Raw genomic sequence first — 17500 nt, 5'->3', positions numbered from 1 at the left:
TGATTACCATTCGAAAATATTATCAATTATTTTTAAATGTTTTTGAAAGAAGCTTCCAATGCTCAGCATGGCTGCATTTATTTGACCAAAAATGAAAACGTTACCCTTTTAAAATAACAGTTTTCTTTTTAAATATTTGAATATATAGTACATTTTACTTTATTGCTGTGATCAAAGCTGGATTTTCAGCAGCATTACTCCAGTTTTCAGTGTCACATGATCCTTCAGAAATCACTCTAATATGATGGTTTGGTGCTCAAGAAACATTTCTCATTATTATTAATGCTGAAAACAGTTTATTTGAAATAGAAATATTTTATGTCTTTACTGTCACTTTTAACCAATTTAATGTGTCCTTGCGGAATAAAAGCATTAATTATATATTTTTTAATCTTACTGACCCCAACCTTTTTAACAGTAATATATGCCTGAAATTTTTTAACTCAACAATTTAAACACTTTGCATGGTGTTTGAACACCTTTATAATCAATAATTAACTTTTAACAAAAAACTTGCAGTACAGTCCTCCTAACATTCCCTCAACAAAAGTTCATGGATCTGCCACACTGTAAGAAAAGGCACAAGTTGAATTATTTGAAACGACAGCCTGAGAGTCTGTGCTGAATATAGTGGATTTAGTAAGAAATGTTCAATGCAAGTCTACAGAATTGATGTTTGATCATGTACTGCGGTAAAACAGACAGCTTTACCACAGTACGGGATATCAGAACAGGCCGGAGGACGCTTGAAGCATCAAGCCAGAAGATGTTCAATGCATGTTGAACGTTCAAAGGAAACTGGTGTTTTTGGGCAATATTTGATCATCCATTGCATACAAAGTTTAAAAAATGAGGAAATTTGCAGAAAAAAACAATCCCAAGTTTGTCACGCCAACATAAATTTATAAAAAAAATATTTATTTTGAAGTACTACTAAACACACACAACTCTCTCCGGGGTGGCGACCATTTACAAGCATTCAAAGTAACTGCTTGACTCTCAGTAAACACACACACACACACACACACACCGCTGAGATGCATCAATGTAGTGAGGTTAGAGCGTTACACACACTTCCTCTCTGTGTGGTGTGGAGAGGGGAACCTCCACATGACAAAAAGGTAGACTCTAGCTTATAGATTGCACACACACACACACACGCATGCATCTCAATCACACACACACAACCCTCCCCACAATCCCGCTGTGCTGCATTACCGGTGCAGTGGTGGTTCAGCATGGCCGTAGAGTTACACACTGGAGATAAACCTGTCGGGCTGTCTTCCATTCTCCGCTTTTCCTCGTCTGTCTGTCTGTCTGTGCCCGTGTGTCTCTCTTTCTCTGTCTCACACACACATTCTTCCGTTCTCGCACGGTGCTGCACACATATGCCCGCTCACACAAAAGCCAGGGCGAGTGAGTGAGCGCGAGGGTGAGCGAGAACAAGGGAAACTAGAGGAGGAGGAGATAAAGGGATAAAAAAAGAAAATCTTGGTTGGCTGAGGGAGTGGCTAAAGCTCCCCTGCTCGAGCGTCTGAAACACACACACACACACACACACACACACTGGGACGGGGGAGGGGAGGAGAACACGTGGAGGTGTCAAAGCTTCAGGAGAACGGCTCAGATGAGCCAGTGTTCCCTCGGCCACATCCGCTGTACAGTACCAGACACTCAAAAACTGCTTACATCATGCAGCTGCAACTTTAAGGTGCTTTTGCTATTTTATTTAATGTGATTAAATCATATTTCTGAAAACAAGCAGGTAATTCAGAAGCACATTTTTAGGTTACCCAAGCAAACTTGTTTTTTTTTTACAAGGCTTTGTTAGCTGCCATTCTTTACCAAGAAGGTCTATTAACTTAATAATTTTTTTAAAAACGTCATGCAGAACAGTTCAATATAATATAATACAATAGTGGTTTAATTCGATTAAAAGAATTAACTAATTAATCTGAAATTTTTCTGTAATTAATCGCAATTAATCACACCTGAATTTGAAAATGTTTAATATATTTTTATACTGAATTTAAACTCCTGATTAATGTTGAAACAACATAAAGACTGTATCTTATATTTTGAATATGTGTTTAATGAAATCTTTTTTTGAATGAAGTGAACCAATACTGCTACTCATGTCTCTATGAAATTGATTTTTTCTAAATTTTAGCCATTAACTATATCCATTCAGCAATAAAGAATAGTCGAAAGCTATACATTTTAACATTTATTAGGCTTTAAAAACATATAATTTAATTTAACTGAACTTAAAACAATCTTCACAGTCCATTATAATAAATGTCTAATTTACCTGTGCCTTCTATATATTAGGGCTACATTTTTCCTATTGGCCCAGTCAGACCAGTTCAGATTTTCACTTGGTGATTTTCAGTGGGTGATTTTCTCCTTCTCTTCTGTTCTTTGAATATCCTTAAAGTGACAGGAGTCTAATAAACCTGCTGCCGTCCGTCATTAAGACCTGCCGCACATTATGCGGATGCCATTTTCTAACTCTTTACATTCATTTAAGAATTTAACTTATTTAAGACTGTGCTTGCTTGGATACTCGACAAAACGTGAATTTGGGCATCATTTTGTATTTTGTATGTTCAAGCGCTGTCTGAAACGGTTTTCTGAGCGCACGAGTGTGTGTGTGTTAGGGGTGTGAACCTACACTGGTCTCACGGTTCGTTTCGATTCAATATCTCGATTCATTACGATGCACTGCATCCTCAATTTTACTTAAAAAGTGATGTGTGCGTGTTCGCCTGTTCGGAAAGTCGCAGTGACGGAAACAGTGACATTCCAGTTTAAGTTTCAAGGGAGTAAAGTCTGTTTATGCCATTAAGAAAATTAAATTCTGTCAAATTTAATTTGTTTTTAAGAAATGTTCATTTAAAAGCGCTCATCCATCAGTGTAATGTTACCCTAGAGATGCGCGCATCAACCGTCGCCGAGTCTGCTGTTGAAGGTGACGATCATACGCGTAACAACACAGAATAATTGTAATTTGACCATTGGGTGCGGATCCTTAAATCAGAGAACATTATTGGCGTGGGTGGATGATTTGTTTTTGGCCCTGGATTCGGGTGGCGTTGGAGCTCATCCGCTTACTCTAAAGCAGACTCTGCAGGCGTTAACAGCTCGCGGTGAACGCGGCTAACGTGGTTTATCAAGTTAGTGATATTACCTCCTGCATATTCTATATGTGCGTGACATGAGCCAGGTCGTGCTTACCAGGTTGACTATCGCTACCTTGACAAAGCACATACGCGATAAATGACGTCAGAAAAGTGTCAGTACATTATAATCGGTTATTGTCTATTACTGAACCGATACCGAATCGTCCTCGTCTGCATCACGATGCATCGTAGAAACGATTAATTTCGACACCCATAGTGTGTGTGTGTGTGTGTGTTACAGACAGGCGTGCACAAGCACAGCACTACGTTCTCTTTTGTGTCTTATCGCGCTTGAATGGTTTAAAAGCATCTGCATTGTCATATAATGTAACGCTAGCCAAAGGATGATGGGAAAAACGGATGCTGCGTTAATTGCATTAATATGTTTCCAATGTTCATCCCATGACTATCATGCGTGGACGACTGAATGGCTGTGTATGCGTTTATGAGCGTTAAGAGACTTAGTGTTTGTATACAACTTGTGTGTTTCGTATACATCTAGTGTTTATACCCCCCAGAGTTCAACGAGTTACTACGGTAAGTGTGCCTCGTCGGGCTCTTGTTCAAAAACCACACGGCTGTTTATTAATCTTAGACCTGAGGAGGAGGAGGAGGAGGGGAGCATAGCAGCAGTGTTTAAAAAAGAGCGAAACATTTAATTATCCCACGTTTGTGAAGGGGCCAGCCTGTCGCTGAGGAGAGCTATAAAACAATGAGCAGGAGAGCGAGTGAGAGCATTCCTTCAGCACACAGCTGCCAAGCTGGAAGAAAAACCAACAACAAAAAGCGACTGGTGAGAAGCCAGAAGGAGAGAAAGAATATCGTGGCCACGTACACCGCAATCTTTCAGCGTGGAAAGGCCCGTAAAGTGAACAACAGGAGACAATGGCGGTAGAAACGCTGTCTCACACTGGGATATGAGTATCATACTGACACAGTTACAGGCAAGGAATGAAAAGAAAGTAGGTCAAAGGCCAATCATGGGGACCGTCTAACTCCCACTCTCACACGCAGACTTCATGTCACATTTATTTCAGCTTACGATGAAATTACCAACCACAAACAGGGAGTACGCCTACATTTGAATGATCAAACGAGACATTAGCTCTGTTCCAAACCCAACTAAGCTACATTATACAGTTCATCAGTTTACATCTGGCAGAATCCGGAGTTCAGACTGTCAGTGCAAATCTGGTTTTTGTGCTTATCCGATAGGAATCCGATCATATTTTGCAAGTGTGAGTGGCAAAAAAATTGAGAAAATGCAATTTTTACAAATCATTCAGATGTAGCTTAAAATCCTATTCCCATTTCTAGAAACAGTTTCCGTTTGACTGCTGTCGTCAGATTTCGCGTGGTTTATCTCACTTTCTCTAGCCATGTAAAAACACGTCAGTGCTGGGTAGATTACTTCAAAGTTTCCACATTACATGAAAAAAATTGTAACAGTCCATTGCATTACACATTTTAGATAATATAATCTGAGTACCTGTTAATTACTTTTAGATTACTTTTGACCTAACTGATTTAATCACATTTATTTGAATAGGATAATATTGTAGGCTAGTACCATATATTGATATAAAAATACAAAGAGAAAAAAAATATAATTTTTTTTGTTATCAACAACATGAAGTGCATTAAATATTACATTGCGTCAGGGTTGCGTGAGTTCAATGAAAAGCTATTAATGAAAAAATGTAAAAATTAAAATAATTTTAAAATGATAAAAATGCATTTGAAGGACAAAAGTCATCCAAAGACATAGCAACATGGCTAAATTACTTTCTGAGTGATAATTAAAATACTAATTAATGCGTTCGTCAGGAGTTGATTTGATATGCAATGTTGAGAAAACATTCCTTAAAAGTGAAATGATTTCTGTAAATCTAGTGGTCAAATGCTTTGTGGCTCTCAATTTCCCATGTGATTATCATCAACTGACCAGTGGCTGGTCTGTGTGTGCAATTTCAATAAACTAAAAGACTTTCTGAATGTACAGTATATGAGTAATAGGCCTTTTTTTTTTTTTTTTTAATACAATTTTAAAAATTAAAAAGAAGAATTACGGAGAATCAATCAATTATGAATGATTTACTGCCATTGTGTGTCAACCGATATGTCAACCGATAATCAATAAAAAAGTAACTGTAGTCTGATTACGACTATGTGGCGAAGGACAGCCGAGGGACGTGAGAGAACGGCACGAGGCCGGTGGTGCGATTGCTAAATGAGCAACGCCTGTGTAGCACACCGGTCTCGCATCTCTCACGGAGGAGCGGAAGCATAAAGGAGGAGCGACGACGTTGATGATCGAGAGAGGAACAGGCCTGTGTTTTAGTTGTGTTTTGTTTTTGTATTTGTATTTTATTTTAGCCAGCAGTCGTTCGCGAGGGGCTGCTGGCAGATCTTTATGTTTATTTTTGGTAGCCAGCAGTCGTCCGCGAGGGGCTGCTGGCGGTATTTTTGTTTGTTTGTTTTATTTTAAATAAAGTTTATTTAATTGTTCGCCGGTTCCCGCCTCCTTCTTCACTGAACATTGCTACCCTGGTGCCGAAGCCCTGGAAGAGGGAGGAACGTGCTGTCAGAGAGTCCTCGCCGCTGTGGGGAATCCGCGGTGCCATCGAGCATGATGCGCGAGTCGCCGCCGCTCGCCGGAGCCTGCTGCCATCCGCCGGGCAGGGGAGGAGCAGGGAGCGGGGGACTCGCGGCCATGGACGCTCGAGGCGGTGCGCTGGAGTGAGTTGCCGGTGGGGCGGTCGAGCTCGCTGCCGCCGCCTGGGAGTTGGAGGGGCGGCTGCCGTCCGGGAGGGAGAGGAGGAGTCCTCGCCGCTCGCCGTGGGGCGGAGCCTGCTGCCGTCCACCAAAGAAGGGGAGGAGCAGGGAGCAGGGGGACTCCTGCCGTCTGCCCTAGAGCCCAAGGAGCCGTCGCCGTCCACCGGGCCGCGGAAGAGTGTCGAGCCGTCCACCGAGGGCTACCCAGCGTCACCGCCAGGCACCGCGGAGAAGATCGCCCAGCTGGTGGAGGACCATGATGGCAGCGCGTTGTGGGAACCGGACCAAGTTTTTTTTTGTTGTTTTTTTTCCTCTCTCGATCTGTCGTTCCTCATGCTTCCATCTCCGTTTCCCTCGGCTTGTCGGTCCATACCCCCCAGGGATCGCCGCCGCCGGGGGGGAGTAGGCACAGCCTGGTGGGTACCCCCCGGCCTATGAGGGGCGATGGGGGTATGTGCGAAGGAAGGCCGAGGGACGTGAAAGAACGGCACGAGGCCGGTGGTGCGATTGCTAAATGAGCAACACCTGTGTAGCACACCGGTCTCGCATATCTCACGGAGGAGCGGAAACATAAAGGAGGAGCGACGACGTTGATGATCGAGAGAGGAACAGGCCTGTGTTTTAGTTGTGTTTTGTTTTGTTTTTGTATTTGTATTTTATTTTAGCCAGCAGTCGTCCGCGATGGGGTCCTGGCAGTTCTTTATGTTTATTTTTAGTAGCCAGCAGTCGTCCGCGAGGGGCTGCTGGCGGTATTTTTGTTTGTTTGTTTTATTTTAAATAAAGTTTATTTAATTGTTCGCCGGTTCCCGCCTCCTTCTTCCCTGAACATTGCTACAGACGAGTATTTTAAAATGTAATATAATCTAATTACAAGTACTTATATTTTTGGAATCTGATTACCTAAAAAACTGAACAGTTGCGATACACAGTGTGGACAGTCAATCCAATCGGATACACAAATACTCAGACGTGGACTTACAGAAGAAAGCCTAAAGTCAGCTGTAGTTTAAAGCTGTTGGAGGACAGTGTCTTTATCTAGTTGGTTTTCAGAATTACAAATTGGATAACTGTCTTCTGCGTAAGGCTATACATCTATGCACTTGCACAAACTGTTCATTTGCATATAAACTGGAAATCTGCAGCAATGTCTGCTAGAATACTATGGGGGAATTCACAGAAATGAGTTATGACAAAGTGCTGTTTATATGCTCGGTCACTAAAGCAAGTCTAAAACACACCCATCAAATCATTGCTGATCATAATTTTGCATGTGTCGAATGCTTATATTTCAGTTCTGAGCATTAGGTTCTAGTTAATGCAGCAGACCACCACAATCTGACATACTTTACTGAGACCGTACAACATCATTTTAGGAATTATTGCTGCCATGATGAAGCAAAAATGTACTATTTAAAAAAGATGTTGCTGTTTGTTCTATTTAACCCTGAGAGCGAAAAGAAATGATTCATGATGTATTATTTTTTCACCCTTAAATGTGTCTTTAGGAAGACATTCATTCTAAAAACCATTTTGTTTAGGCAAAATTTGAATCAGGGTAAGATTTGGAAAAACAGTGCAACACTGGGCATTTAAGGTTGCAAAATTTCACTACAATTTTTTTTATACAGCAAAGTTAAAAGTCACAACACAATCCAGCACACAAATGTATTTGAAAAATAATGCATGTGAACCAGTAAGGATACAGTCATGGAAAGTTAAGAAACAATAACCACATCAATCAGAAATGCATCAGATTACAAAAAGTCATAATTCTTTTCAAATTTAAATTGGCTCCTATATTTTTTAAGGGTATGGATGCATATATCATTCAGCAATATGAGCAGTCTTTGCCTGTTTGCCTTGATAATTTCATCTAGGTTCTTGCTTTTCAAGAAGTGAGGTCAAGCATTGTTCTTTAATAAAGGAAAAGGCCATTGCCTACACAACGGGAAACTTCAGTGAAATTATGCTTTTGGTCTTTTAATGTTTTTTCAAGCAGTAGACTGACTTGTTCTGCGAGTCAGGTCAAACAAGGTGTGTTAGTGTATGAGACCCGAAGGCAAGTTCAGCTTGACTGAAACTGCCGTACACCGGTGAACACATACATTAATTCAAAACGCTGACATGTAACAAGAGCAGAGGTGTACACCTGCCGTTAAACTGCTGAAAAGTGCGGGATTTCATTTGAACGGATCTGCATGCAAATTTCAACATTTTGTGTCTGTACCCATTTCTCTACATTAATGTTTGTTTTAGGGGAGCACCAATGCATCCGCCGATAACTATTATTGGCCAATACTTATGTGCATCCCTATTATTTTCAATAAATGGCGTTTTGACGATCTTAAATGACGTGACCGATCGCTGTTGCTCATCAGTTTGAGTGGCAGCGCCGACACAGATTATTTTCTTTCATTTTAATACAAATTATTGCATGAAAATACATGCATGAACATCAAAAGATATTTTGAAATATACAGTACAACTTACCGAAATGTATCATGTCTCAAGTAATCGCTCAATCATTGTTTCAACCGTGGAAAGGCGTCAATAAAAACAGCTTGTGAACAGCGTCACTTAATATCCGTGCCACCAGATTAATTACATGCGTTCAACGTGTTTCTCAGAGCGGCTCCTTCACAGTCAGTTCTGCTCCACACAATCTCAGTTCCTGCATGTACTGTTTGTTTAGGTTTCCTATAATGTGCATTTGGAAATGCATATAAAGTCTGATGCACTTTGTGTTTGATAGAGAAGTGTTTCGCTGCTATCATATACATGCATGGAGCGTGTCTCAGTTTACAGATTCAATCTCTGCACATGCGGTGAGTTTGCGTTGCTGTGATGAATGTAATGTACATCAGTTTATATTACAGTATATTACATTATGTATTTTAACAGTGTTGTTCAATAAAAACAAATGATTACTTGCTTTTGATACTTTATTTGAAACCATTATTACTTCTACATTGTTATTATATATGTATTTTAAGTCATTTTACAGGCTATTGTTCACTTAAGTCTATTTTTATTACCACACAAAAATTATCCGATTACTCGATTAATCATCAAAATAATTGACCGATTACTTGATCACCAAAATAATCATTAGTGACAGCACTAAATTAGTTAAAACATTTCAAAATGCACCTGCATTGTTTTGCATTTTGAAATAAAATTATTTGCATTACATTTTGAAATAAAATATTTTTTCCAAATATATAATTTGTCTTTGAAGATTTCTTAAAAATAGTTAATATACCATGAATCTAATATCATGTATCGTCACACCCCTAATGTTCACAGTTATTATTTAGCTATAAAAAACACTAGAGAGGAGCTTATTTATTGTTAATTATCTTTGAATAAATTTGCCATGAAGACAAGTGCTTATGAAACCTACCTTATGTGTATTTTTAATGTAATTATTATACTTGAAAATAAATAGCAGTTGAATATAATAGCTCTTGTCAATAATAACCTCTAATATTATAGTTATGTACCAAATGAGAGGGTTTCTTGTATAGTAAATGCAAATGTAATGTAAATATTTCCTGTATGGTTAAGTTTACAGCATTAGTTGGGAGAGGTTTTCCTAATGAAAATAAAACTATTGGTATCGGTATTGGCAGAATAATCAGCTATCATATTGTATCATTAAGTATCATTCTTAATAATCTGCTATTATATCAGCTAGGAATTGTAGTATCGGTGCATCTCTAGTTTGTTCAATTTGATTTGCTCAAGTTTTCACCAACGCAACTATAAGATGGGCACAAATAAGATGCAGTAAACACAAACATCTTTGTAAACATGTTGCACAAATCCCAGAGTGAGACATGTAAAATAACTCCGACACGAGGCATGCGCCCCTCCCCATGTCCCAGCATGCCTGAGGAGCAGGACCCGCTGCCGCCTGGCCTGGCGCTGGAAACATTCATCTCGAGAAAGGAAACTGAGACTCTCAGAGGCCCACAGACCTCACACTAAAATAGAGATGACAGGAAGGCAGCCGGTGGCACACAGGAAAGAGAGAGTGTGCAAAGGACAAAAGCAGAAGGGCTTCGAGTGAAGCATCTGCACGAACACCCCAACACTTTCCCAGAAACACTGTCACCGCAGAGACGCACGGCTGCAGCAGTATCAAACACCCCAGCAGTTTATGAGAGTGGGTGAGTAGTCATTTAGCAGACACTTGTATCCAAAAAGACTTTATTACTCTACTTATTACAGGGCCGGTCCCCAATGAGATCAAGAGTCATGGTCAATCAGTCATTGCAGCGTTTAAACCTACAACCTTCTGGTTACCAGCCCAAATCATAAACCAATAACGCCACACCACTCTGTGATTCAGCCTCTGACGCAACACCCATGGACCGACTGATGCATGTCACACAAAGAACTCAAGTAATTCAGCCAATCAAATTGGAACTGCTGATTTGTTGAGTTTTACATAACTTCCAGGTGCTTGGATACAAAGGTGTGCGGATAGGTTCCAGCCTGACACAATGACCAATTTTGAGGAAGTACTACAAATTATGGATTTGTTTATTTATTGGTGTTCCCATCTATCTATCTATCTATCTATCTATCTATCTATCTATCTATCTATCTATCTATCTATCTATCTATCTATCTATCTATCTATCTATCTATCTATCTATCTATCCATTCATTCATTCATTTATATATATTATCTATTTCCGTCATTAAACTCTAGAGGGCGCAGGCTGAAAGCCAGCAATCACATCATTACCGCATGGCACAAGCTGATTGGTCTCCGCTGATCCTGCAGCCAATGAGATTGCTTGCTCAACATTTAAATAGTCTGGTTGAGTGCTTGCTGTAAGCTAGTCCTGCAACCGCTATCAGAGTTCCTCTGAACCCCTCCACCTCCCCCAGCTCCACTTGCCTAGATCTACAACAGGATTAATGTGTGTCTATATTTGCAGCAGCATATCTTACATGCTCACAGCAGTGTGTCTTTAGCAGTAGCAAGTCCATACTTGCATAGCAGATTTAGTCTGCCATCTCAATACATTGTTATTGTTAACTAAACCTACAACTATCAAAAATGTTTTCTGTAAATTGAAATGAAGCTGGAATAATATAAGATACAAATATTTGGGGATGCATCGGGGCCCGATACTGAGCACATGTACTCGTAAAAATGTTCCGATGCCAGGCAAAGAAACCATTTCCAGACAAATAAAGACTGACATCAGATATTATAATGGGGATAAAAAAGAAGGCTATGTATGAAGTAAATGTATCTTATTAGTGGAATATTAAACGCAATATAGTAACGCCTATAGATGTGGTGCTCGAGCTGATCAGAGAGACGGCGCGCGAATACTGAATTTAATTGTCTTTCACGTCTTCCTCTTGTACGGACAAATTCACACAAAATTATGTAAAACGCCTTTCTTGGCGAGTATTTTAATGTTAATCCAACAAAGGACAAATAAATTACTCACTGCTCTTGACTAAGTAGGCTACCTTTTGTAACTTTAAAAAAATATCAATCTACATTTAATTTATACAGCAATGAATATGCAATGTTTTTTCACATTTGATTACTTTGTTCAAATAACTGTACGGTTTATTTCATTTTTAGCCTTTCTTTGTTCTATTGTATTTATTTGTGCTATTTGTAATTCGATTACTTGTTCTTATTTTATTACTGATTGACTTGTCTTTAATAATATTTTTTGTTGTAGTATCAAAATTTGATTAAATAATTGGTATTTCACTGGTTTCGAAACGATTTGAACCACTGAGTCTCGCTGGAGCTGCTCTAAATATGTGCTGTGTTATTAAATGAAAGATAAAATATGATAGAGCAATAGAATGATCAGTGAAAGTAACAGAAGCCCATACAATGCACTTGAGCAGTCTTAATTAAGCATGAAAATAACTCAAGGAACTATATATTTCATGAACAAATTAAACCAACTAATATGATTTATATTAATTTGGATTCTCTACCAATGCATTTAAAAATGACAAATGCCTTGAAAATACAGGTATCGGTATCGGCGAGTACCAAAAATGAAAGTGTCGGTATCGTACTCGTTCTGGAATAAGTGGTATCGTTGCATCCCTACAAATATTAAATGAGAAACTTAAACAGATATTATAAATGTTGCCTGGGCAACTAACTGAAATAAAAGTAAAATAACTAAAATGACTAAAACTACAAGAGCACATAACAAAATTACTAGAGCTTTTCAAAGTAGGCAGCTTTTGGACAGAATAAGAGGATCTCACATTATGTTGATAGTCTGACTAGGTGTGTCTCGCTTCAGGAATCTATACTTGTGCTGATACTGCATTTGAGTTAACTCTACAGAGAAATGTTAAAAAATGTGTTGTGAAAGCACTGAATTTCTAACGCATTCTCATCCTTTGGCGTCATATGTGACGCCATATGACAAAACGGCGAAATACTACGCACATGGCACCCTTTATCGTCAATATAACACGCACTGTGATGGGTAGGTTTAGGTGTGGGGTAGGGTCTGCGTCTCATATTCACTCTAAAGGATGCCAGTCAACTTTATGACGCCTTGGGTTCGCGTGTTATATTCACGATAAAGGGTGCCATGTGCGTAGTATTTCGCCGTTTTGTCATATGGCGTCACATATGCCGCCAAAGGATGAGAACGGGCTCGAATTTCTCAGTGCTTTAGCCAACAGTTTGCTGGTGACTCATAAACACTCACTGGGGTCACACAAAAGAAATATTAAAAAAACCAAAGGCTTGTTTACAAAGATTCTCCTCATTTTAACAGTGGTTATATAGAGAAGAGGTACAGATCGAGCAAGCTTACATTTGAATAGGTAAAGACACATTGCACATCCATTTTGCAATGTCAAACCCAAGTGAAGAGCTCTAATTTGATTCACTGCATTATTGTTCCTCATCTGCATTTTTAATCTGTTCCATATCTATCTATCTCTGCCCTGCATTAATCACAATGATGCTAATGGTTTTTGATATGACATATTTGGGCATGTCTGAACGGTAGAGTTCAGACTTACTCAATATTAAAGAGTAATGCACTCTGATACCAGTATGATCAGTTCAGCTCCTGCTGAAAGTACACTAGAGTTTCATCTGAGTTTGAATCAGAGGAACCTAAACACCTTAAACGTCATGCTAAGTAGGGATGCACCGATACCACTTTTTAAGGGTCGAGTACGAGTACCGATATTTTTTTCCTGGTACTCGCCGATACCGATACCGATGCCTGTTGTACTGGGGGGATTCTCGTTTTATGTGGCAATTTTCTAAGAACAACACAATGAGACTAATGAACAAATCAGCATCTTTATTTTCAACAACTTAAATAAACCTAAAAAAAATAAATAATTCTTATTGTGCTTATCACAAATTTTCAAAGCCCAAATTTCACAGTGTCCAATAACCTCCAAAGGGCAAAACCAAGGACATAATGAATGTAATTTTTACCTGCCTGTCACAAAGTTGTCAAAGTGCTAAAGAAATCACAGACAACAAGACAATCAAATTTGTCATAAGGTGCCAAAGAAATCACAGAACAAATGTTTAACATAACACTGAGTAACAATGTAATCACAGCCGAAAGTGTAAAGTGAAATATTAGAGTGTACTATTAAATCTAGCAACACTATAACTGCAGGAAGAGTGTTCATAAGAATTAAGAAATATAAGCTAAGGATATACGTGAGGTATCGGTCTTTGGTATCGGGGTATTTTTACGAGTACGAATACAAGTACATGAGCTTGGTATCGGGCCCGATACCGATACTGGTATCGGTATCGGTGCATCCCTAATGCTAAGAATCAAGCTGGCAGTTCTTAGCAGTTACAAGTTACAAAGTGGAGACCAGGGGCCTCATGTATCAATCTTGCGTACACACAAAAACTTTGCGTACGCCAGCTTTCACGCTCACGGTCGGATGTACTAACAGTGAAATTAACGTGAGAATGTGCGTTCCTCCACGCCAATTTCATGTCTGCCGTACGTACATTTCTCATATTTTTTGTCCGTTGGCGACTCTTACAGGCAATAAAGTAAAGTTGCAAACATTACACAACGAATTTTTCTACATGTCTATCGCACTACCACCTGTGGGAAGCATTGCTATTAATTTGCAATTTATAAAATAATTTACATATATTGTCACACGAGCCTTATGGGAATATTCTATCAATTATGCAATTAAGTAAGCACATATAAAAGCATATGCAAATTGATACAACCCTTAGCCTATGGCAATGGCAGCTTTGGCCTTATTAGAGGACATTGCTAATGGCAGAATCCGAAGAGAACGGGTTTTTAGGGACCACAATCATTTTCTGGCCCAGGATGATGACTGGCTTATCAGCCGTTTCAGATTTCCAAGGGCTATCCTCTTGGAGCTCTGTGCTGAGTTGGGTCCGAATCTAGAGAGAGAGACAGCGAGGAGCCACGCAATACCCGTTCCCTTGCAGGTGCTGACAACACTTGGTTTCCTGGCAACTGGTTCTTTCCAAAGGGAACTGGCAGACCGCTCAGGAATAAGCCCGTCGTCTTTGAGCCGCGCAATGCCAGCGGTATGGGTCGGGATCATCCGCATGTCTACCAGGTATATAAAGTTCCCATATGATGCAGTTGACCAGCCAAACATTAAAACGCAATTTGCAGCGATAGCCGGTTTTCCTAATGTAATCGGAGCGATCGACTGCACACACATTGCTATAAAGGTGCCATCTGAAGAAGAATTTGCATACGTGAATCGGAAACATTTCCATTCAATAAATCTGCAGATAATATCGGTTACCTTCGTGGCAGTCCTGTAGTAAATCCGAGTCTCCCACAGCAGCATATACTACTTCAGAGAGTAAAGTGTCACCCATAATTGAGGCAACTCTCTGCTCAAAGGGTGTAAGTTCATCGACCCCTTTACCACTGCCTGTTCTGCCCACACTTTGTCGTTGCGCAGCAGTCCTCCATTTAACGTCCACCTTTATATCGGACCATTTATTTTTAAGGTCATTTACAGTGCTACTTTCAGATCCCACGCATTGACGGCATCAGACAAACTCTCCCACTCATATTTTTTCCTCTTGTTATTAATTCCGAGGACAAAGTTCCAAATATTTTTTTCTCGTTTCTACCTCCGATAGTAGCACCTCCAATTCACTTTTGAATACTCCTTTCTTTTGCCAAAGTGGACTCATTATCATATTTAAATGTATTTAATTAAGGGAGGAGACTGGGTGGGGCATTGTGCTCGTTCATGTGCGCTCATTTTTACGTTAATTGGGATGTACAAGGAGAATATGCGTGGGATCCTTCGTACGCTGAGATTCATACATCTGTTTTTTTTTGTGCGTACGCACATTTACAGCTTTGTCCGTACGCAATGTTTTAGTATGAATTCAACGCAAGTCTTTGTACATGAGGCCCCAGTTCTGTGAGGCTAGGAAAACCTTGACTTAAAGGGATAGTTTACCCAAAAATTTAAATTCTGTCAGTATTTACTCACCCTCATGTTGCTCAACCCCGTAAGACCTTCGTTCATCTTCGGAACACAAATTAAGATATTTTTGAGGAAATCTGAGAGCTGGATCACTCCTCCATAGGCTTCTAAGGGATTGAAACTTGTTCCCCGAAAAGTTATTAAAGACATCGTTAAAATAGTCCAAGTGACTACAGTGACTCAATCTTAAGTTCATAAAGCGACGAGAATACTTTTTGTGCGCAAAAACAAAACAAAAATAACGACTTTATTTCAACTATTCATTTCCTGGTCTGTGGGCCTCGAGTCAGTTCACTAGTGTAACAGCGTAAGCTTCTGTGTTGTACGTCACACGCATCACACACATGACCAGCGTCGGCCAATAGTGAGCCTACGCGTGACGTACAACACAGAAACACTACGCAATATCACTAGTGAACTCACTAGAGGCACACAGAGAAGGAAATGAATAGTTGAAATGAAGTCGTTATTTTTGTTTGCTTTTGCGCACAAAAAGTATTCTCGTCGCTTGATAAACTTAAGATTGAGCCACTGTAGTCACTTAGACTATTTTAACAATGTCTTTAATAACTTTTCGGGGCCGGCAAGTGTCAATCCCTTAGAAGCCTATGGAGGAGTGATCCAGCTCTCAGATTTAATCAAAAATATCTTAATTCGTGTTCGGAAGATGAACGAAGGTCTTACGGGGCTGGAACAACATGAGGGAGAGTAAGTACTGACAGAATTTACATTTTTGGGTGAACTATCCCTTTAAACTCGGATTTGCTAGTCAATTAGTGAAGTTGATTAGTCCTAAGATTTGTTCTTATAATTAGTGTGACTGGAGATCACGTTCTGTGCTTCAGCTGTTATAGACGGTTTGCACAGTAAAACAATATTTTTTAAGATCTTCGAAATCAGCATGAAATGGTGATGTGTCTTAAATGAAGTGTCTTAATAATAATTGTACTTTTACCTTTTATCAATCGGAGAGAAAGTATTATAACATTGAAAAAAAGGACACACTTGAGCTTTAAATATCCTGAATACGACCAGAGGCTCTATGCTCCACCGCTCATCGCTGTGATGAACATGGTTTGTTTAGCCTCTCTAAATTAGAACGAGAAAGACAGAGGGCCAGAAATACACCAACACACACACACGCATACACAGCTGGCCTCTATGCAGTGATAAGGGAATTTGAGGTCAAACGGTCTGAATGTTAGCCATGAGTTATAGCACTCACACACACAGCAGGGGATGACAGAAAAAGAGATGTATACAGAGAGAGAGAGAGAGAAACCACAATGGGGTGAGCCTGACAAAACAAGACATGTTCGACATACGCTAGTCACACGCAAACTAGCATTTAGGGAAATGCCTCCCACATCGGCTAGTCTCATGTAGTCAGACTTTTGAGATTCAGCTAGTCTGGGCCACATTGCTGCTTATTCTGATCAGGAAACGCCCACTTAGACAGGATGGGCTTTTTGACTGACATATTGATGTTAATTAGCAATTAATTTAGTTTACTTGCTTCTTAATGACTCGAACAAAACTGTAACGATCTAAATCTAAGGCTGCGTTTACACTTGGCAATAACATACGATCACCGTGATCCGATCAAGCAGATCGGATCATAAGCCAGTCAGGAAATGGTGCGTTTACACCTGTCCACATCAAGTGGCTTCTGTATCTGGATAACAGATCGGATCTCGTATTCCCGCCAAAAAATAAAAAAATAAAAAAAAACAGGATGGTTCAAAATCGACCTGAAGTGGTGGGTTTTCTTTTAGAAACAGTTTTTAGTCGGGGTACATTTTACAAATCTCGCAAAGTGAGGAGGATGAAGAGGCTGCAAGTACTAATAATGTGGATAGATCCCGTAATGGAAACGGTACAGAGAAACATATCCGTGAACGTTGCCAGCTGTGGTGGGAAAAATGCCCGTTCTTTACAGAAAATGAATGGTTCTGCAACTTTAGGGTGCGAAAGCAAACATTTCAGTATATTTGAGATGTACTTTGCACTCGACTGTATCGCAAAACCACACA

The 17500-nt window shown here is 39.7% G+C and overlaps 1 protein-coding gene across 5 annotated transcripts in view; it reads right to left on the bottom strand.

Annotated features, from left to right (window-relative positions):
- eml4 (EMAP like 4) overlaps positions 1 to 17500 on the bottom strand; it is a 115106-nt gene that overhangs the window by 60773 nt on the left and 36833 nt on the right. For 2 of the 5 annotated variants that reach the window (XM_077247065.1, XM_077247067.1), the window contains exon 1: positions 1219 to 1390. The exons of 2 other annotated variants lie outside the window; for them this stretch is intronic. In XM_077247065.1, coding sequence (XP_077103180.1) covers positions 1219 to 1288 — 70 coding nt within the window. In that variant the 5' untranslated portion in view covers positions 1289 to 1390. Of the gene's footprint in view, positions 1 to 1218; positions 1448 to 17500 lie in introns of those variants that run through there. One more of the 5 variants, XM_077247064.1, reaches the window with a different exon arrangement.

This window comes from Siphateles boraxobius, unplaced genomic scaffold, assembly GCF_051911475.1.
Source record: "Siphateles boraxobius isolate OS27281-9 unplaced genomic scaffold, OSU_SipBor_1 104, whole genome shotgun sequence".
Taxonomy (NCBI): domain Eukaryota; kingdom Metazoa; phylum Chordata; class Actinopteri; order Cypriniformes; family Leuciscidae; genus Siphateles; species Siphateles boraxobius.
The sequence above is the reverse complement of the archived record's forward strand: the minus strand, read 5'-3'. Positions and strand labels throughout refer to the sequence as shown.